Genomic DNA, 22,472 nt, shown 5'->3' with positions numbered 1-22,472 from the left:
TGGTGGTGAAAAGGTTAAATTTGTTGCAGAACAGCTTAATCACAATTTGGCAACATTTGGGCAAAACTTTTGGCAGAAAAAAATGTTGCTGAAATGTAATTTTTGGTTTATGCATTCTTCTGTAAAAGATGTGCTTTTAATAACGGTAAAAAGTGCCACTTCATAAATCAGTTTCAATTTTGTTTGAAATCTTTGTAAATCATGCACTATTAATTATACTCATAAAAGTCATTGTACGATCCTTCCTAGAATGCAACATACCTGTCTGTAAGTACCATCTAATAGAGTATCCAAGTTTTGTAGCGGTGCTGGAGTCTTATCCTTGAATCGTGTCAGTAATCGTCTCTGGATGGCTCGAAATTGCTGGGCTCTCTGACTTAACAGTTCTTTATACCTTTGAGCATTCATTCTCAACTAAAACATAATAATTAACAAACGTACATTTTTTCATGAGAAACTAATTTCTGTGAATTAACACAATATTTTGAAAGACGAAACATTTCACAGCATTTATCTTTATATTTTGTGTCCTTTATCGTCTCACTTTACCACCAACATTAATCTAACAAGCAGCCTCTCGGCTGAGATAGCTCCGCTGTTAGTAATGCACTTTTCAATTAAAGAACAGAAGATATCATTAGAAAATGAACAATATGCATAGTATCAATGCAATGGGACTTGCTGTTTTCAACAAGAATTCAAAAATATCATTTTTCACCATAAATGATTGTGGTTTTTAACATTGTGGTTTTTACCTATACATGTAATATCAAAGCAATTGAAAATATCACTTTTTACCAAAAATGACAAAAATATTCACCAAAATTAGAGAATTTAAGATATCATTACAAAATGAACAAATCTGAGAGAGATCCACATGTAGTACCTATACATGTAATATCAAAGCAATTGGACTTGCGGTTTTTAACAAGAAGTGGAAAATATCACTTTTTACCAAAAATGACAAAATATTCACCAAAATTAGAGATTTGAAGATATGATCATGAAATGAACAAATCTGAGAGAGGTCTACCCAAGGTACATATACACCAAGTATCAAAGCATTCAGGCTTGTAGTTTTCAAGAAGAAATCGAATAAGTAAAACATTGACACGGACGACGGACGCAGGACGCCGGACGCCGGATGACAGACAATCACTCATATGATAAGCTCCGCTCGACAAAGTCGACAGCGGAGCTAAAAATATGCATGACTGACAATGGCAGGAAAGTACATGAATGTCGTTGACAGCTGATGTCATATTAAAGTTTGTAATGACAAAAAGGTACAAATTTATCTATGCAAAAAGATTGAAAGAAGATAATCGACAAGAAAAAGATATTTTATCTTCACCAAATTCTAAAGATACTTATAAAACCAGACAAAGAATTATTATGTCTAAATTTAGAACAAGTAACCACAATTAAGCAATTGAGTAAGAAGGCATACGTAATAAGACACCTTTAGAAAAGAGAATTAGTAAACACTCTTCACTTAATGAGCTTGAAGGTGAATTATACTTTTTACTAATTTGCACTAAATATCAAATTAGGCAGACAAAACATCCTGATTAGATATTTAATTCCCAGCTAAAATGACCAATTCATTCCAGAAACTCATACATCTACTTAAAAACAGAGATGAGGAAATAATCAAAAGTGTTGGAAGTTTTGCAAACAGGTGATTCACAACACAAAAATGAAATTTTTCTCTCGATGTTACTTCTACATGTACTACTTTTTAGTTTTTGTAACTCGTAATGGTATATTTATTGCTTAAAAATGAAAGAAATGTTCTTTTTCTAATGATACAAAAAAATATTACTATTAGATTAAGGTCAGGCATCAATATCATCACAGCTGAGGTGAAGCAGAGACGCTGGAGATGGCTGGGGCATGTGCTAAGAATGGGCAGAACCAGACACTCTCACGCTGCATTGAGATGGGCACCACCTGGGAAAAGAGGCAGGCCTCTGGGCACCTGGAGAAGGACTGTGGAAGAGGAGTTGAAGGCAGCAGGGAAGACTTGGAATGAAATAGGATGGCTTGTGCAGGACCGTGATGGCTGCAGGAGATTTGTCAGCGCCTTATGCTCCACCCGGAGCGAAGAGAAGTAACTAACTAAGGTCAGGCTGACAGTGGAAGTCAATAAGTTAGAGATTGTAGTTGACAAAGGTCATGATGTTAAGATCATGTTGCCAATATAGAATATAAGTTAGACATGTTGTATGCAAATACTTAAAGGTAAAGGTCAAAGTTGACAACAAGGTAAAAAGTTTACTGTCATAAATTACCTCAAAATGTAGATCAATAACATCAAAATATTCCTGTAATGGTAATGTCCCTTGGTATGAGCATTTGAAATCCTTGACACCCATAGTATAATGATATGCATATAGTCTGTCAATCACAGCTTTTACTATTAACCACATTGCTTCTAATGTATCACACTGTAATCTGTAGCGTTCTGTAAAAATTGGTCACAATTGATATACAGATAACGACAAAAAAAACATAAAATGAATGCTTGTAATATTTTATTAGATGCATAAAATCCTTAGGAAAAGATAAAACGGGTCTGATTGATGATTTATGCAGGGGGGAGTGACGTTCTTGTGTAGGATTTTACTGAAAACAACCAGTTTTCGAAATGATTAACGTATCGGCAGGTAGTACAATGTACTCAGTTGGACAAACTTTTCCTCTACTTGCAGTATTAGTGTGGTTGATTTCAGGGTCATCTAAGTACAGTGAAAGATACAATTTTGAAAAACTCAAGATTTAAATATACACTTGACTCATTGGTTACATTGTGTATGCCTGTCAATGTCTATAAGCCTACTAGACCCTAAATGCAAATGTCTGCCAAGTTTTTGTTGAGAGCGAGGGAGTCACAATACTTGTTTTTCCCCCTCATATATTGTTAAGTTCTCTTCTGTCATCACAACTCCTGTCCATAATCAGGGAAACAGTGAATGTGATGATAAGAAAATGGAATACTATTTGTGAGGTAAAAACAAATCCTGTGGCTCTCGTTCTCGATAAGATTCTGGCATTAATTTGCATCTTAGGGCTATTGTCATGTGAGACCCATAGAAAGACAACCTTTCCACTGCCAGTTTCATCTTTTCATCACATATTCCAAAAATAGTCCTGTCCAAAGATTTGGACCAAAATAGAAACGAGTAGAAACGAAAAATTGACTCAGATTTTGTCTGTTGGCTCCAAAATTAGGGTTCATTTCTAGAAATATTGAAGAATATAAGAAACAAGCAGCCTGTCGGCTGAGATAGCTCCGCTATTAGCAATGCACATTTCAATTAAACAGAAGATATCATTAGAAAATGAACAATATGTATAGTATCAAAGCAACAGGACTTGCTATTTTCAACAAGAATTCAAAAATATCACTTTTCACCAAAAATGACAAAAATAATCATCAAAATTAAGTAATTGAAGATATTACCATGAAATACCTATATAGGTAATATAAAAGCAATCAGACTTGCGGTTTTCAACAAGAAGTCAAAAATATCACTTTTTATCAAAAATTACAAAAATATTCACCAAAATTAGAGAATTAAAGATATCATTACAAAATAAACAAATCAGAGAGAGGTCCACATGTAGTACCTATATATGTAATATCAAAGCAATTGGGCTTGCGGTTTTCAACAAGAAGTCAAAAAATCACTTTTTATCAAAAATTACAAAAATATTCACCAAAATTAGAGAATTAAGGTAGAGATGCAGTTTACCTGACAGGTATTTTAATTAGTTAATTAGGAAACCAAGATGACCTCCATTGTCCACAAAACTATATATTTTCAGAAAGCTTATTGTATGAATTTTAAAAATTTTTTAGTATTTTTTTTTTTATGGACACTGTAGTTTTTATATATGCACAAAAATGTGCTTTTTTGGTCAAAAGTGATTTAAAAAAATTAGCTCCTAAACCATGCTTCTGTTTCCTGTCAAAATTGGTTTATGGGTACATCTGTTTACTATGAAGAAATCGCCGTCTTGAAAACTGTCAACCAGTTGTCAATTTTGCAGGGCAGCAGCCCAAATTTCACTACTTCAAGTTTCTGCATAAATTAACATCCAGGCTAGTCGTCTGTACGATTGTTGTAACACTGTTCAACCAAAAACAATGTCCTGACGGCGTTTTGAAGATAAACACATTGTCAATCATTTGTGAAAATTTCAAAACAAAAGGTCAAAGCGTCTAGGAGCTATTTTTTTTTAAAGTTCTGGGATGTGCACTAAAAAGAAGCTGAGATAATTGCTAATTTGCATAACAATTCACTCAGTAAGAAGTTTGCTAATGCTCATAATTAAAATGGCTGTAACAGTTCCAAATTTAAATGTACTATCGTTTTGTAAAAAGTTAAATATAGTGCATAATATGGAGATCCCGTCATTTCTTTTTTTCACCATGTTTCTTTTTTATTGTTTATGTATAGCCTTGCTAAATCTTGCTAAGCATTCAAATAGGAGAATGTTTGCACCTGTTATCTATATTTTAAAATCGCTTTTTGAGTATGTTCCACGATTCACAATTCTACAAAATTTTAACAGTCTATAGCCAAGACTGTTTGAATAATAAAAAGCAAAGAAAAAAAATTCACTCCCAAGTGCCCACAAACATGCATCTCTACCTTAAAGATATCATTACAAAATGAACAAATCTGAGAGAGGTCCACATTTGGTACTTATATATGTAATATCAAAGCAATTGGACTTGCGGTTTTTGACAAGAAGTTGAAAATATCACTTTTTACTACCCCAGACCATTCGTCCCGGTGTTATCGCTATCGCCACATGAGACTCCAGCTTGTCTCCTATACAATTTGACTGCGCACATCCAGAAAGTAGATGTAGCTGTGATTGGTGGAATACTAATGAGTTGAGTGTCAATCAAACGCCTACGCTGTCTTTAGTAAACAAAGTCACGTGACACGTGACATTTTAGTTTTGGCAGGCGATTTCAAGGCAGCACGCTTAACTCTTTCGTTCACAAGTTGGGAGATATTAGAATGACTGACAATTTCACGCCACTGTTTTACATTATTGGCGGATTTTTCTGCGCTATCAATCTTTCTCTTACAAACTAGACATAGATGAGACGACAGAGTCGCTCCTTTCACAACGTCGCACTGGATCAAATTGGAAAGACGATTTCCATAAGTTATCCCTCCTGCTTTTCCTGGCTTGAATAAATTCACACACGACTTTAACTGTCCACAAACTCGAAGACTACATGAACACAGTCTACAATAGTCGTCCGCAACAATATGTATGTATTTCTTCGGTGTACTGATGCACGAATGCACCGTGACACGGTGTTTCTCGGGTGTCGCCATCGCTGAGAATGCCGCCGGCGCAATTTTTCACCCAACTCGCGATTCTGTTTTGCAACATTTTATCAATATTCCCTTTGACAAAATCGCCAACAAAAGCACCGCTTTGCTGATCTTTTGTTCTATAATTCTTAATGCAAACACCGACCCTAGTAGTAATTAGTAACGTCGCCTAGTACATATGAACGGTCGTCATTGCAAATCGAACATCCTTTTGAAATTTGGACGTCGGGCAGGCGATTTCAAGGCACCGCACTTAAATATTAGCAACATATTTTTCTGAGCGGTTGTTTATTCTCTTTCAAACGAGACATAAATGTGACGACATAGTCGATCCCTTATCCACCGCTAAGAATGCCGCAATGTTTCGTTCGTTTTGCAACATGCCACAAATCGTCGAAAAAAACACCACTTCGACGGAAGCTTGCATAATAAGGGGGGTTAAAACAAGAAAACAAATGCCATGTTTAATACATAACGACCTGTTTTACTTGCGAAAGATAACGGAACATGAACTCGTTTCGTGCGACTTCGGAACCCGAAGGAACACACCAACAACGTTGAATTTACCCGCTATCTTCCAAATATGGTATATTAATTTATTCAGTTGTTTATTTAGAGTGACGTCCGCGGTCGAATGCGATTGGCTATCGATGTCAGTGCAAAGGTCATATGAATATTAAAATTAAGTGGGCGGAAGGAAAATTGTATAGGAGACAAGCTGGAGTCTCGTGTGGCGATAGCGATAATACCGGGACGAATGGTCTGGGGTAACTTTTTACCAAAGACGACAAAAATATTCACCAAAATTAGAGAATTGAAGATATCATCATGAAATGAACAAATCTAAAAGAGGTCTACCCAAGGTACATATACACCAAGTAGCAAAGCATTCAGGCTTGTAGTTTTCAAGAAGTTGAAAAAGTAAAACATTGACACGGACGACGACGACGGACAATCACTCATATGATAAGCTCCGCTCGACAAAGTCGACAGCAGAGCTAAAAATTGCAGGAAAATTTGGTTAAGAAAGTCTGGCGGTGAAAAGGTTAAAGCGAAAAATCCGAGGATGGAGAACAAACATGATTTATTCTGACTTGATCACCTGTAGTAACTACTTACGTGATGTCTTAGATGCAAGAACTGTTATTTTAGGCCCAGCAAAGAGCTGAAAACCAAGAGCATTGCCAGGACCTCCAGCATTCTCACCCAGTAATTCTGAAAACAGACATAGATATATTAGAACGATGTGACAATGATCTGAAACAACCTCACAACAGCTATAACCAATTTCCCTCTTAATTCTTTCCTCTTGTTAAAAATCCCAAGGCGCAAATTAGCATGGCATGAATAGACCATTTTCCGTTCACTGCGAGAATCACGCGTTATGCGTGAAATCGAACGTAAAAACAGGACAAACAAAGGTCATAGCGTCGTAGTGGCGTCAAACATCGCGTGGGATTCGACTAACGCGAAGTATTTTGGGGGACATTTCCATGTTTAATAATGTGCTGTCCACATTTGATGCGGCAGACGTTCGATGCGTTTTTTTCATACATCTCGCGAGATCTCGCAGTTGTACGGAAAATCCCCTATATGTAAAACATGATTTGTTGGTGTCCAGGAAAATTAAAAAAAAAAGGGTCGCACTACTATTATTATACATCTGTCACCGTAACACCATAGATTACAGCATGCCATAATTTTGCGGTATTTTACAGGGTATTTCCATCCTACCATATTAGGAAATGCGAATTCCAAATATGGCTGCCACCAGGGTTTGACCGGACTTCATACAAAGAAGTTCGCTGATTCTGTTCTAAACTTTTTGGATCTCGGCATTCCCATGATGTATTCTTGGAAGGAAAAGATGTATAATAATAAGGTTATTACGAAGATACCTCAAAGTATGCACTCAGACAGTACGCTGTCGCATCAACCTCCGCTGCACGTTACTGTCATTGTGCATACTTTGAGGTATCTTCGTAATAACCTTATATTAATGAAAGGCATTGTTTACTTACCAGGGAATAGATCATTAAGGTTGACAGGACTTTTATTTGTATCAATAGTTATTTTATGCTGTGCATTCTTCACTGGTGTACATGCTTTACAAATCAGTGATAAAGGAAGATCAAACTTAGTCTGTGTTATCCGGGGAGCTCCTGTAATCAATCATGGAGTCTTGTTATAAGTCTGTTCAGTCAACAGTAGATTAGCAGCACAGACATTTCCTTTACACTAACTCAATTTGAAGTTATAAGCAATTTTTTGTGTGTAAATTCTGAGCGACTATGAACACATATTTTGACTGGATCCAATTGCCAGCCTCCTTGTATAACAGTCAAGAAAATTATGGTGAAGTGGAAATGCAAATAAATATATGCAAATGAGAAATACATAACAATACATAATAGAGTGAGCCTTCATTTTTGAGGTTGTTACCTTTCCCCAAAATTTCCCTAACCATTTGACAGCTGCCAATGGAAAATTTATATCAGACTGATTTCCAACCATGAATTATTGAGGAAACAATCGTCATTTAAAAAAATATCCACAGAAATATAACCAGGAAAACAATGTTTAATATAAATTGCATGTATACTAGAATGTCTGAATGTGTTACATGTGTGTAATTTGACCTATATTGGAAGCACAGAATTCTAGTCTTGTTCCCTTATTATGATAACAACTCCCCCAGCCTGCAAACATACACAGCCAGATTAGTTTTTAGTTTGGAAACAGTGAAAAGCAAACTAACCTGATGGAGTTGTATAAGTTGCTGATGCTTCAGCTGTTAATGAGGACGGTATGCAATGACCTCTCTGGAAAAAAGATACCAGAGCTTGCGTTGGACTGGACATGTCACCTGCAATGTGTAAATGAGAATATTAGGTATTTTGATAAATGGTGATAGTATGTAACAGCACATGTAAATCACATGAAAATCACATAAAAATCACATGAAAAATTACATGTAAATCACATGAAAATCACATGAAAATCATATGTAAATCACATGTAAATCATATGTAAATCATATGTAAATCACATGAAAATCATATGTAAATCACATGAAAATCACATGAAAATCTTATGTAAATCACATGAAAATCACATGAAAATCATATGTAAATCACATGAAAAATCACATGTGAATCACATGTAAATCACATGAAAATCACATGTAAATCACATGTAAAGTACAATATGAAATTTTTCAACAACAACAGCAACAGTAACGCAGACATGACCATTCTGATGGTGCATAACATGCCATTTTACCATACAAGTTCAATACTGGACACCCAAGCAACTATGCATGGATAAAATACTGTGAACAGTTTTGTTGCTATCTGATTTCACAATAAAATAGTTTTGAGGGAATTCGTAAAAACAGCATCTTAAAGTGGTCGCCAAAATAAAGTCATCATGAAAACTGTTATCTCCCATGAGATATTGCAAAATTTCTTGGAAGATCCTTAGTGGTATTTGTCATGACTTTGTATTCAATCATTGTGAATTTTCTTATTAAAAGTACCACTGTATATTTGATGGGGGTGTTTGAAATTATTATGTATGTTTGTGATCACATAATAATTCATTGTGTTCAAGTGTAGAACACTCTTATTCATCATTTCAATAATACTTCATGCAATTCTTTTGCTCAAAATCTGATTGACAATTGGATTCACAGAAAAACATCACTCACAAAATCAACCATTCATGGGCAACATATCATCTACATATTCTTCACCCTTTTCCTAATATGCATGGATTGCAAACTTATACTCACCTATTACAGGAAATGTAAAAGTGTCTTGATTGACAGCAATCGGGAATGGTGAAAACACAGATAATCTCACATTCTGCAATGCCAGTTTACTTTTTAAAATCACCTGAATCAAAACACAATGAAAAAGAAATCATTTACCAGTGACAGCGATGATGCTAAACACAAGTATGCACATATGACGTTATATCCCTTAAAAACTTAAAAAAGGTCCAAAAATGTATTTTTTTTAACTTAACCTTTTCACAACCAATTCCCTCTTTTCATCACAAATTCACAAAATAGTCCTGTTTATAGTCTGCACTTTCCTTCAGAAGATTGGGACAAAAAAAGACTGCAAATTAACTCAAATTTTTTGTTGGCCCCAAAATTAGGGTTCCTTTCCAGAAATATTAAAGAATATAAGAAAAAAGTGAGAAAGTCCGGTAAGTGTGCATATATTTTATAAAAAGTAAATCAATAGTTTTTTTTTGTATCGACTGATGATGATGTCTTTTACCTTTGGTGTAATGGACGGGACAGAATCTTCACTATCAACTTCAACATTTGCCGCTTGCTGCCAAAAAACAAAACAATTATGACGAAATTATTTATCATTCAAGTGGATTCGGATCACAGCTTATACAGCTTACCCATAATTCTTAGTATCTGGAGGAAAAACCTGAGTGACTTTGAAACTTTTTCATTCTGTGTCATGCATTGCATCATGGGAAATAATTGATGGAGATGAACACTGCAAACCACAAACTCACTATATGCCATATTGCATCAATACAATAGCAGGCATAAAGTACTTTAAAGCTAATTTTCACAATCCCATTCCAGAAAAACAACAAGCAATTTTGTCTTGTGTAACACAAAATAAGTTAATCCTGAAAAAGTTCAAAAGTTATGTGATTGTCGCTTAATCAAAAAGATAGGCTCTTTGCAAGACACTGAGATTTGTCCTCAGTGTTTGTAATTACTTTAATTCATTGATAATTAGTATGCATGTTTTTACATCACAGTGGAGAGAGTTTTATGTCGGCATATCCTACTCAATATATACACTGATGCATACTTTGAGGTATTTTTGTGAAAGTAATATTTTATACATTATTTTCCTACTTATAGTCATAATTTTAATAATGAGGTATAACAGCCTCAATAAGTGCTATGTTTGATGCAAACAAAGGAAATTGTTTGAATGTGACGTAATGCATTCAACCACACCCACTTTTGGTACTAACACATGGCCTACTTTTTTAGTTTTTTCTTGCCAGCTCCATAATTGATATCCAGTCCTGAGGTTTACGATGCAATTTTTAACTAATCTTTAAAACTGAAACCTATTGCATCATCAGTTTGGACAGAATTTATTTGTATTCACTGTTAACACAACGACAACAGAATTGCCAATAACACACATGTGGTATTGGCCCAGGGTGAGTTCTCTGAATAAAATATGGGGTATCTATTATGAGTTTCTACACTTGAAAAGGGGTACAATTTCACAAAAATATGTACATGTTTAGAGACTTTTTTGAAAAGCTATACTTCAGCATGGGTACCAGGTCTGATTTGGTATTGGCAATGTGGTTGTCATTGTGTTTATAGTTTTTTTTACATATCTTGAGGTATAAATCTAAGTTAATTATCCAATGCAAATATTACATGTAACTATTTATTGAAAGGTACACTACATAGAGTCGGAATAGACGCTGACATGACACATAGTCTAAGTGCTGTGTCAGACTATACCGTATGTATATTACATAAACAATTCTAAGCGATCATTCTTTTTCAATATGTCTCAGTAAAAAATTTTCATTGGTACAGTACAGTACCAACATACATGTAGGTAGAGAAAAGAAATACATACAATCTTTTTAAACTGAACATATGAATGTTTTTTAGGGGGTGATTTAAACAGGGTTTGGGTTTACACAGGATTTGCCTTTGCCAGTTTTCAGTTAACACAGGGTTTGGTTTAGGCATGTTCCCATTCAATATAGGTGTTAGATAAATTGAGACAGGTTTTCAGTTTAAATAGCAGTCCAGATTACACAGATTATGGTTTTGATAGATTTCCAGTCTTGATGTTGACTCCATGTAATGCACCGCTTACAATATACATGTATTCTACAAAAAACTCATGAATATTAATAACAAAACATTAAATATGAAATAATACACACAAATACAAAGTTAGTTTGAATAGGCAGTAACTATAGGTGAATAGGTGGTTTTAAATACAATTAATTATGCAAATCAAAAACATTGCTAACATATGAAGCAAGGGATTCCATATTTTACATAGAAAACTCTATTTTAGTCGAAAAATATTAGATTAAAGTGAGGGAGTCATCACCTGCCCATGCAGCAGACTGACAAAGCATGTCATTGTTTACAAACAACATCTACCCATGAGTCTTTGCGTTTTCAGTGTGTATACGCAAGTGATAACCCCTTTGCTTAAATACTAAGGGTGGACGACTTCTGTCTTACTTGGTAGAAGAGAAAAACAGACATCTAAATTAAATAAACCATTAGTTTATAACACATCTTTTGGTTGCAAGGATATACGTTTTGAGTCAGACTTTTGCAGAAATATGTGTTCCACACTAGCGTCTCCGCTACAAAATTGCTGGTCCTAGTAATATTCAAAACTGTGTAATAAAACTATTGTATGCACTGTCAGTCAAGCAGAATTCTCATAATATAAACTGCATTTTTGGTAAAAAAATAATAATCCACTACCAATAGTACAAACTTAAGTACATAACAATTTTTTGGTGCCAGCCTCCCTGACTCTTCCACATAAAAAACACACTGTCTATGTTGCCGAGTTGTCAATTCCTGACACCACCACTCCAAAATAATGTACCGGTACCAAGTAAACTTTCTGTTATTCTCTGATTTTATTCTGCAGTATATTATATGACCAGAGGCTTCTTATGTGGTCATGCATCTTAAATAGGAATATACATAGTACATGTAGTTCAGGCCAATCAGAATGATGTATTTAATCATGTGACTGATACAGCGTGATGCCAAAGTCCTTCTCTGATGGCTAACTACCTTACTTCACGTTGATTTCAATGTCCATGTGACAACATAAGTATAATTTCAGTATGAATAGAAATATACATAAACACTTGATAAGATTAAACTGATAATGATAATTTGAAAGGTACTATGATTATTTAGATACAAATAATGAGGCAATTATGTATTTTGACAGAAAACTAGTATAAGGTAGCAAGACTATTATTTGTGTTGAAAATTTCACATTTATTTATTAATTGATGAAATGCACTATAAACTTTCATGTGATAAAGTCAACATAACATAGAATGTCATGTAAGTTGGTTAAAATGTAGATTTTCTGAAGGGAAGCAAGGCAGCCTCAGTATTGTTTTCCAAAATCAACAACACAGGTTTAATCTGTGTGCCTATAAGTTTCAAAGATAAACTCAAGACAAAGCAATGTTAGGATGTGTTATCAGTAGCTATCTGACACACAACTAGTGTTTCCAAACATTTGAGTGGTTTGTCTCCGCCTCTATTTGTTTCACAGATTAGTCATTTGCATATGAATGTGTCAGACACAAGGTCACACAGCCACTGAAAAAAATCATTGATTTTGGTGTTTTCATATGCCGAATTTATCCAATTATAGCTATCCCATTCCTTTATTTTTTTGGTTTCCAATAGCCTTACACATTTGGATGTCCCTACACATGTTAAAACAAACTTTGATGGGAAAACAAATTGATTGTGCCGATAAACAAGCTTGAAAATCTTTGCTGTTACTTCATGGACGTTTTCTAGGAGTTTATGTTTTTCAAAATACAAGGTCTTTAACAAAAAATAACGTATACTTATTATCGTCGGATTAACACCAAATTTTCACAGCTTTAAGGTGACAGTGAGAGGAACTTGAATGTGTCCAGACAAACTATTTCATCGATTATTTACCAATGAGTTGTGGTTTGAGTTGGAGGCAATACGACTAAAACAGTAATTGAAATTCAGCACATTATTTTTTAAAACGCGTTGCTTGAATAAAACTGACCAGACACATTCAATTTACCAGACTATTGAACAACTAGGAAAAATGAAAAAAATACTTCTTATCGCCAGCATAAATGCGTAATTATTTTTTTTACAGAAAAAGTAATGTTTCATCTTTAGTTGAGTAACGCGTCGTAGAATGCAGATACGGGCATGCAAAATACACTTGTGAAAGGCTTGAAGTCTGGCGATTCTAAAAATATATACTTTCCCGGGGCTATTTGAAATAATCAATCATTATTGAGTTCAGTAATAATGCTTCTACAGTAGTCACAATGGTCAAGACAAGAAATATATTTTGTAGTAGTCATTAGACTAAACATTGTAGTGATTTATATTTAACTCAATTTTTGAATCTGTTTCCTGAACCAAATTCTATTAGAAATGTTTTTCAGCACATACAATGACTGCTAGTTATGTGGTGATAGGAATACATTTCAGATTGAACAGAAAGCACAAATGTTCAATACCAGTATGTGCAGTAATTTGGCGAGTAATGAATCTATTAACCTCAGTCCATGCTTTATAAGTTCAATGTTGAACAAAATTTTACTTGTAACTTACAGCCCTCTATGGCCACAAAGTATATAAGTGAGTACACCATAGAGGGCGTCCTAATAATTTTAATCAGTCCTAAAATACCGCCACATACTCTCACGATGGAGATGGTTGACCCAAAAAGCTACCAAACCTGCACCTTACCTCCCAGCCCCACTTAAAGTAAATGGTGCAGGCCATCACCAGAAAACATTATTTGTGGAAATATGAAAACGCACACACTGCAACAAATGTGTGTTAATGTATCATAATAATTTATGAACAAAGCAAAAAACAAGTTGACAAAGATCAGAAAGAGTCTTCAGTGTAGCCTCATCCATAATCCTAATTTTTTTCTTACTCAGAACACAGCTACTACATTCAGACAGTACCTTATATTGATAAAACAGGGCTTGAATTTCACGGGTCAGAGGGCATCCATTTTCAAAATTCAATAAAACTGCCTCAGCTTATTTGCAAAATATTCAAAGCACATCTCCAATAGATTTGCATATGAACCCAAATTCAGATATGATGTATACTGAATCATAAAAATATTACTTATTTTGACCATGGAACACCTCTGTAATTTTTGTATGTGTATGCGCAACAAAAAGAGCAAAGACAGTATTAGAAATCGATAGTAGAAATCTGTAATCTGTAATTTTTTTTAAGGAAAACGAAGCAAACCCTATTGCTCATTGAGGCAATCCCATTTATGCCTCTGTGAAGTTCAAGCACTGATATAAAGTATCGATATAAAGTACTATACTAATCAGATCTGAATGGATGTAGCAATTCTGGATTGCTCAAGAGCATCTACATGCATTTCCTAGATCAAAACAGAATGTATGTTTATTATGTATAGGTATAGTTATCCTTGAATGTTTTTTTAGGATTACAAAATGAGGGCGAACTATAAGACCCTTAACAGATACTCTCCAACATATTAGTATTCAAACAGAAAAATCCAACATCCTTGTATCAAGATTAATAAGGTTAGTAAAAAATTAAATATTAAAGTTAGAACTCAACAGGCATGACATTTACAGCTGTATATATAAGTGTGGAATGTATTAAGCCATGGGGGCATGCATAACGGACACCACAAACACACCACTATACTGCTTACCCATGAATTATCTGGCATACAATACTTGGAAACCTTTAAAAATAAAACACAACTGGATGGATATTCATGCACTTAAACACAACAATAAGTAAAGCAGTACCAAGCACTTTCAGCCAAAATTACACTTATTGGTTATTTCCTCTCCAAAAAGCAATCCATTATCGGTTAAAAGACACACGATGAGACATGTCAATCAGTTTTAGATCAGTCTAAGCAGAATGCATTTTGCTTCAAGCAATGTGAAGAACAATCTATTAATTATGTGCGTATCAATACATTGCCATGACAACATATCTTTTTAACTGATCTGAAGCACCGATCAAGAAACAACATTTATTGGACAGCGTCAACATTTACCTATAAGGAAACACAATACCCGGCTCCTACAAGCATTCTAACGATGTAGGGGTTCAGTGTTAATGGTGAAGAAAAGGTGGTTCACAGAGTTCATTGGATTTGTAGTCAACATAATATGATGGTTATCACAGAAACACTGCAAGGTATGCATGAAGGCAGTACGGCGATCACATCGCAAGATGCGTAATGGAGGTCAAAGTAGTCCAGTACTGCCTGAGAGTATACTTTGCAGTATTCTTATGTAAACCTTACTTAATTTATTTGTACATGTATGACACATAAAAATGAATGTGTGAATGTTCAACGTCAGAATTTCTATTTCAATCTTGCAATATTGTGCTTCCACGTACATTCGATATTAACAAAGAAAAAGTGTTCGAATATGACAACAATAATCTTGATCGTGTCAATGTTGGTGATGTTCGGTAGAGTTTACTCTAAATATTTAATAGCAAATTTGAACAACAGGGGTTTCACAAATACATTTAATAGCAGGCCATCATCTTGTAACAACAGGCCAAAAAAAAAAAAAAAGCTCTCGGCAGTGCAAACTGCTGCAGCGAGACCGGCTTTAATAGGCGGTTGGGGGGCAGAGAATAGACGGCCATTTTGGGCTTGTAGCAGGCCATATGGCCGGCGACTGGCTCTTAACAAAACCCCAGGAAGATTCAAACAAATGCAGATATATTTTTTATTGTTTTCCATGCTAGAGGTATTATAATTATTTGATTCATTTGTTATATTCTGAATGAAAAATTACTGAACAAGTAAACAGTTGTTGGTTTCAGCTATCTAATTTCTAAATAACAGAAGCCTTTTGTCGCCGTCAAGCTAAATATTTAGATGAAAGTACAACCGTTAGGCATGTGACATAGAATAAAATGACCTTGCACCCCTATTTTACATATACATACAGTAGGGCAGAATTAAATCCTTTCAACATGTTTTATATTTGGCATGTGTACACTTAATAATATATTTTCAAAATAGGTCACTGGTCACCTATTGGATTAAATCAAAAAGTTCACCATTTTGGCATTTAACACCACAAGGAGATAATATTTCAGTTTTCGTGCAAAGTCAGGGAAAATTGTTCTCTGGGGTTGTACAATACAGCGATTTTCTACAAATTGTGTTTTTATGAATACCATAAAATTACTAGCAGGAAAAAATGAGTGGTTACAGTATTACATGCACTAGTCAAAAACAATATTTTCCTAATTTCTCTCAACATTATTGACAATATAGATGACCAGACTTCAGAGTTTTGTCATACTTACCGAGGTGTTGTCTAAGTTTGGAGGGACTGACACGACTATTTCTAGATCATCATCCTGTGCTCTTCTTGGTGCAATGTCTACAAAAAACAAAATTAAGTAAGGGACGACGTCAAAAGATAAAAAACTTAATTCCTTTAGTTTTTTTCAAACCCCCTCCACCCCCCACTGAAACTTAATTGATAAATATTGGTCATGGCGTCAGGCTACATTCACCATTAAATACAAATTGATAATCGGACAGTAGTATGGCATAGCAGTTGGTTGTCGGGTGGGTGTAAAAAGACTTTACAAATGCACCTCATTTGACGCATATATTTAAACTCGGACCAAACCATTTTCTCGTCTTGGATGTGTGTTTTTTTTCATTTTCTGTTATTTCTGTCCATGATTGCATAGAAAAAAAAAAAACTACAAATACTCCAAGATTTTTTTGACTTCATTAAAAAATAAAATCGTTTTTGTCGGATGGAAACTTTTTGAGGTCAACCCCCCCCCAAACTAAAGCAAATAAGTTTTTTATCCGACATCAATCTTTTGACGTCGTCCCTAACGGTAATAGACAAAAATAAAAACTTATTTTTTTGAGCCATCATGTTTTAAAACTATTTGAACAAGCAGCAAAGGATTACCGGATTATGCTGTAAATTCGCCCTGGGTCGTTAAACGACAGTTCGGGGTTTAAAAAATAAATAAAAAGGGACCAAGAAATCGCACAGTTTTTAAAGTTATTTTTTAAAAATTTTGGTGTCATGTTTTGGACATTTCAATCTTTCCTGACGCTTAAAATAGTTTTTATTCAAGAGTATGTTTATTGTGACTAGCGTGAATGGGTGAGCTTAGTTTCGACAATGAGCTGTTATCACTGTCAGCAATGTTAAATTATTCTTCTAATGCTCAGTCTTTTGAAAACAAAATCATGTCGTTTTCCCATCAAAAACAAGCCAAGAGATCGAACGACAACATAGCAAATCTCTTCCGTGTTGCATTCAATAACATTAACATATTCAAATGTGCTATGGTAATTTGAACATGCTGGCATCATCCAGCATTTTTATTGGTTAATTAGAGATTTGACCAATTAGGTTATTATTTTAACTCACGGCATCATCCATTCATTCATGCATACTCACCGGCACCTTTCTGTGTGGCTTCTTTGATAGACCTTTGTAAGTTTCTCATTTCAGCATCCAATTCTGCATAATTGATCTCCCGAGACTCTGGCGACGGAGCAACAAATAATGACGGATCCGTACCCAGGTAGGTGCAGTTCAAGTGACCATCATCACTAAGTGTTACTATGACACCTTTCAAATCTCTGTATTAGACGGGAAACATAGCAGTTATATATTTTGTAATGACACTGAAAATTCAATACCACGACATTTAGCAAGAACGTAAAGATTAAAGCAAAAACAATAGGATTTAGCCATCATTAATGACCCTAGCCCTTGGTTTCATGACCTCATTTGGAAGCGTTCTTTATGACATGCTTCACCACAGCCATGAGGTGGTCTAGTTCTAGCCAAAAATATAGAAGTTGTTATTTTTGCTCCCAAAATATTACATGCTAACAGAGACCTACATGTACCTAATATACAGTCACTATATTTGGAAATGTGTGAGGGTTGAATACATATAACACTGTGATGTTAATACGAAAACTAGTGACTTTATTGGAAAGCTTGTAAAACTGAGATAACTATACCTGATCCTATAACCTCATAGTACTTACTGGAAATTTGCAATTCTGATTGCCACAGGTGAATGTTGTAATTTAGCTGCCCATTTTAAAGTAATATCTTCATAGACTAACAGTGATTTAGTGTGTGTACAGATCATTGTCATTATCGTTCCATCATTTACTGTAAAAGAGAATAAAATAAATTTAAATAATTTAATTTGTGATTTGTGTGATATTGAAAAGTGGGTCATCCTCTTTCATGGCTTATACCACACTCATCCAACTTAGTGTCCATGCTCGACTAAATGTCCACCTCCCCTACTTTTAGGACATTTTCTATTTTCGGGGTCACATTTGGCCACACCCCTAAAAAAATGATACATTGAGCACTAAGTCGGATGAGTTTGGTAATGTGTGTTCTTAGCTCATAATGTTGAATACATTGATCACAATCATTGCATGGCTCAAAATTCAACTGAATGCCTTGATACCCTTCAAAAACATTTAAGGCCCAAAAAAATAAATAGGTTTTGTTTCTCGTCATTTCTTGTATTGTTGTGATATTAAATAACCTTAATACATTAAAATTAAAACACACTGCATTTTTTCTAGGACAAGAAGCAAAATATTTTTTTGTTTTTGCCTAATGACAATTCAAACAAATCTGGCCTTAAAATTGGGAGCCCCCAGAATACTGGAGTTTAAGCCTTGTTTAAAGCCTTGAGACAGTTTAAAAAATAGAATCTGTGACTACAGAATGTTTGCACTCCAAATTATATAATTGACAAGATTGATCCTTTGCTAATGAAACCAAAAAAAAATGCTCAACCTAAATGAATTCCTGGTTTACTAGCATAATAGATTACCGGTACTATTTATTTATCATTTGTCCAAATCACTAATTGTATTTAATCCAGTGAAATAATGTATATGGACAACATTTGTAACTGACACAATATGAGACTAGAATACCTGCTGAATATGGCAGAAAACAACATGGATTATATTCACATTTCTTCATAAATCTTAAAGTTCCATTTTCCTTCAAACAAAATAAATTCCTTTCTCCTGTAAAGACAATAGAGGTGATGAAATATTTATTGAAATGTAGTTTGTATGAAAATATTAAGATAATTTTATTTCATTTTCAAACTAATCACCCAACACACAAATACTTGTACATTGTACAACACAGAGGTCACCAGCTTTGTTTTAATGCAATTCTTTGGCTGCCTGGATTGAAATCTTGTATCTAACAGACTGAGAGTATTTCTATAAAAATGTTAAAGCGCGGTGGTCGTTGCGCAGCGCGTGTTCAAATTTCATGTAAATAAACATTGTATTTTATATGCGTTGTATACGTCGCTATGAGTCCCATATCGAACAGGACGCGGCATGACAACTGCCCCCCCCCTAACTTTTATTTTCTCAAGTTACTCATCATTTTCACAGTATTTTATTGGCATCATTAACTACACAGACCATGACATATTACAATTTTACCACTATCATTGCAGATATAAAATGATGCACTGTGATGTAATTCGTTGACATTTTTGCCAGTCAGTATGCACATGGCTAAAAAAAATCATCATGCACTGATTAGCACTATTTCACAATCTGCTGTGACAACATTGCTCATAAGTTTGTTATTAACCAAGACACATAAATGTTTATTTTTATAACCACATCAGGGAATAATGAATGCCTTCTGTTTCAGTGTACTATATAGCCAGATAGATAGCTATTAGGTAGCCAGCCTGTCAATTTTTTGAAGCAACTATTTCTTTTGACACAGGCAACACTTTATAATTTTTTTCTTTTGGGTTTTCCTTTGTTCTTAGACTATTTTGTCCAATATAAATGTCCCAAATAACATTTTGACAGGCAATTTCAAATTCATAAGACCCTGATTAGTTTATACTTTGGGTGTGATGACTGGTTCTTGCCAATCCCTCCACATGTGCACATGCCTAAACATATACAAGTGCATCCCCAATAATCACACCTGTCAGCTTTAGACTCACCTAATATAAATATTGACGGTGGACTATTTACAAAATTTACGACACATATATCTAACGCCTGTTCACCAATATTCAAGCTCCAATCCATCTGAAAGAATAATCAGTCATTTTGTCACATGTTTTGTAAGTTTAAATTTGATCTGTAATTCTAATATACTGCCAGGACTTCAATGTGTTCATACTGAACTACATGTAAATGTACTGTAAACCAATTCAATTTCATGTTTTAAAGATTTGATGGCATTTGTACAGACAAAATTTCATGAAAGTTGCAGACATTCCACCGCGTAGGAAGGCAGACACATTTTTTCTGTTGCAAATTTTCATGATTTTCACTGACTAGCGAAATCTGCAAGAATTTGTGATCAATACTCTTGCTGCTGTGGCATCCTCACGGTAACCTCCATTTCATGGAAATAACAAAAACAAACCACTGTAATTTGCATAGCAAGTAACATCTGTATTTGACAGTGCTCTTTTGAAATTTTATTTAGATTTTATTATTGTCATGTAAATGCATATGATCAATAGTAGATTGGTATGTCATGTCGAAAAATAAAATAAAATTTAAGGTCACAAAATATATATTCATGTTTCTGACTAAATTTACTAATTAGCAATGAAAAATTACTCTGACAATATCAGAGAACATCTATGTGACTGTTTAATGTTTATCACAGCATTCATATACTCACAGTAATTCTCTTTCCTTTTGATATCTTCTGTGATTCATCTTTAGAATCATCAGTAGCAACAGCCAGTACTTGATATTTGTAGCTTTCCACTTGCTGACTTGACGAAACGGTTACAAATGAGTCGGTTCTTTGGACGTAACGTAGCGGCCCAGGTATGAGAAATCCTGGCAAATACCTACTAAATGCAAAGCTTTCCTGTTCAAATACAGACACAGTACCATCCATACTTTGTACACACAGAAAATCTTTACCTGACAAATTAAACGAAAAAAAAAAGAAACAATGTAGAAAAGAAGAAATTATCTACTTTTACTTTTGTAATCCTTTCAGACACTTAATTCAAAATATAGTTCATTCACTGCCAGCAATGTGCTCTCTAACAAATTATATTTCAGTTATATCTTGAGTCAACATGAAATATGAGGGGGTGGGAGGGTATTACAGATATTTATTATTATTTTAGGCCTGTTATAAGTACTGTAAAACAATTTATTTTTACTGACATTTGATTTCACTATTTTGATAATTTCAACATATTCACTGAATTTTATGTTTATGAATTTACCAGTAAAACAATGAGTTCTATTGTTATTTCAGATTTTACTTATTAGAGAAACTAAAACTCAACGAATAATTAATGCATTAACAGTATCTGATAATGAAGTACTTCAAGTATCGACCAGGCCATGGCGAATACAAGCACCTGCATACCGAAAAGTTCTCTCAAAGTCGCATCCATTGGAGAATTAATCTCAGCTAGTGGATTAGGCCTTCCCAAAACATCTATATTACAAACAGTAACATCATGAATACTGAATGCAGTCAACTATAATATGGTATTCTTTACATACATTACAGACTGCAAACAAATACTAAACAGTGTTTCCCAAGAAATTTGAAACACTGTGGCGATAACAATTTACATATTGATTTGCATAAAATTTGCTTATTATTTGCATAATTACTCCAAACAGAAATTGTGATGATTATTTTAACCTGCTCAATTACACACTGCACAAAATTATTGACTTACTAAAATATTATTGCATCATGAATGACACAACTACATGCAAGTTTTCAGCAATTTATCAATCTGATTTAAAAAGTAAAAGCAATAGCACAGTGGGAATGGCACTGTAGCAGTCAGGATAATGACGATGGCAGGGTCAGACCAGTGTAGTGGTGAAACTAAGCACTGTGTCATTACTACTACTACATTGTTTGTAGCCTGGGGAGGGAGAACACTGCTGAACAAACTCCACTTACCTTTAATGCCACCAAAAGGTCCATGCGTCATATTGAACGATGTTCGTTGTAAATTATGTTCATACAATAAATTCAGTTGGTATTGACTACCATGTTCCACTGCACCAGCAACAACTAAATAAAGAAAAAACAAACAAATATATACATTTAGTGATTATACTGCTCACCTATAAAGTGGGGATACTGACATTTGATAGTTGACTTCAACAAATACTAGATCACAGCTACTGTCAAATTTTCAGAAATGTTTATTTATTGTATCATGTCACCTTAAATTGACCACTG

General features: G+C 34.4%; 1 protein-coding gene across 2 annotated transcripts in view; it reads right to left on the bottom strand.

Moving 5' to 3' along the window:
* Positions 1-22,472, bottom strand: part of LOC100375000 (protein PTHB1-like) — a 32,613-nt gene that overhangs the window by 4,935 nt on the left and 5,206 nt on the right. Inside the window, exons 5-19 of one of the 2 annotated variants that reach the window (XM_085496034.1) lie at positions 22,188-22,301; positions 20,922-21,172; positions 20,227-20,314; positions 19,172-19,267; positions 18,251-18,380; positions 17,649-17,833; positions 16,519-16,595; positions 14,882-14,914; positions 9,656-9,712; positions 9,160-9,262; positions 8,125-8,232; positions 7,388-7,528; positions 6,486-6,581; positions 2,295-2,467; positions 262-414 (exon numbers count right to left, since the gene is read on the bottom strand). In XM_085496034.1, the coding sequence (XP_085352160.1) occupies positions 262-414; positions 2,295-2,467; positions 6,486-6,581; positions 7,388-7,528; positions 8,125-8,232; positions 9,160-9,262; positions 9,656-9,712; positions 14,882-14,914; positions 16,519-16,595; positions 17,649-17,833; positions 18,251-18,380; positions 19,172-19,267; positions 20,227-20,314; positions 20,922-21,172; positions 22,188-22,301 (1,805 nt within the window). The remainder of the gene's footprint in view (positions 1-261; positions 415-2,294; positions 2,468-6,485; positions 6,582-7,387; positions 7,529-8,124; positions 8,233-9,159; positions 9,263-9,655; positions 9,713-14,881; positions 14,915-16,518; positions 16,596-17,648; positions 17,834-18,250; positions 18,381-19,171; positions 19,268-20,226; positions 20,315-20,921; positions 21,173-22,187; positions 22,302-22,472) is intronic. The other variant, XM_085496035.1, reaches the window with a different exon arrangement.

The sequence above is a fragment of the Saccoglossus kowalevskii genome, chromosome 22, assembly GCF_978046115.1.
Source record: "Saccoglossus kowalevskii chromosome 22, keSacKowa6.1, whole genome shotgun sequence".
NCBI lineage: Eukaryota > Metazoa > Hemichordata > Enteropneusta > Harrimaniidae > Saccoglossus > Saccoglossus kowalevskii.
The sequence above is the reverse complement of the archived record's forward strand: the minus strand, read 5'-3'. Positions and strand labels throughout refer to the sequence as shown.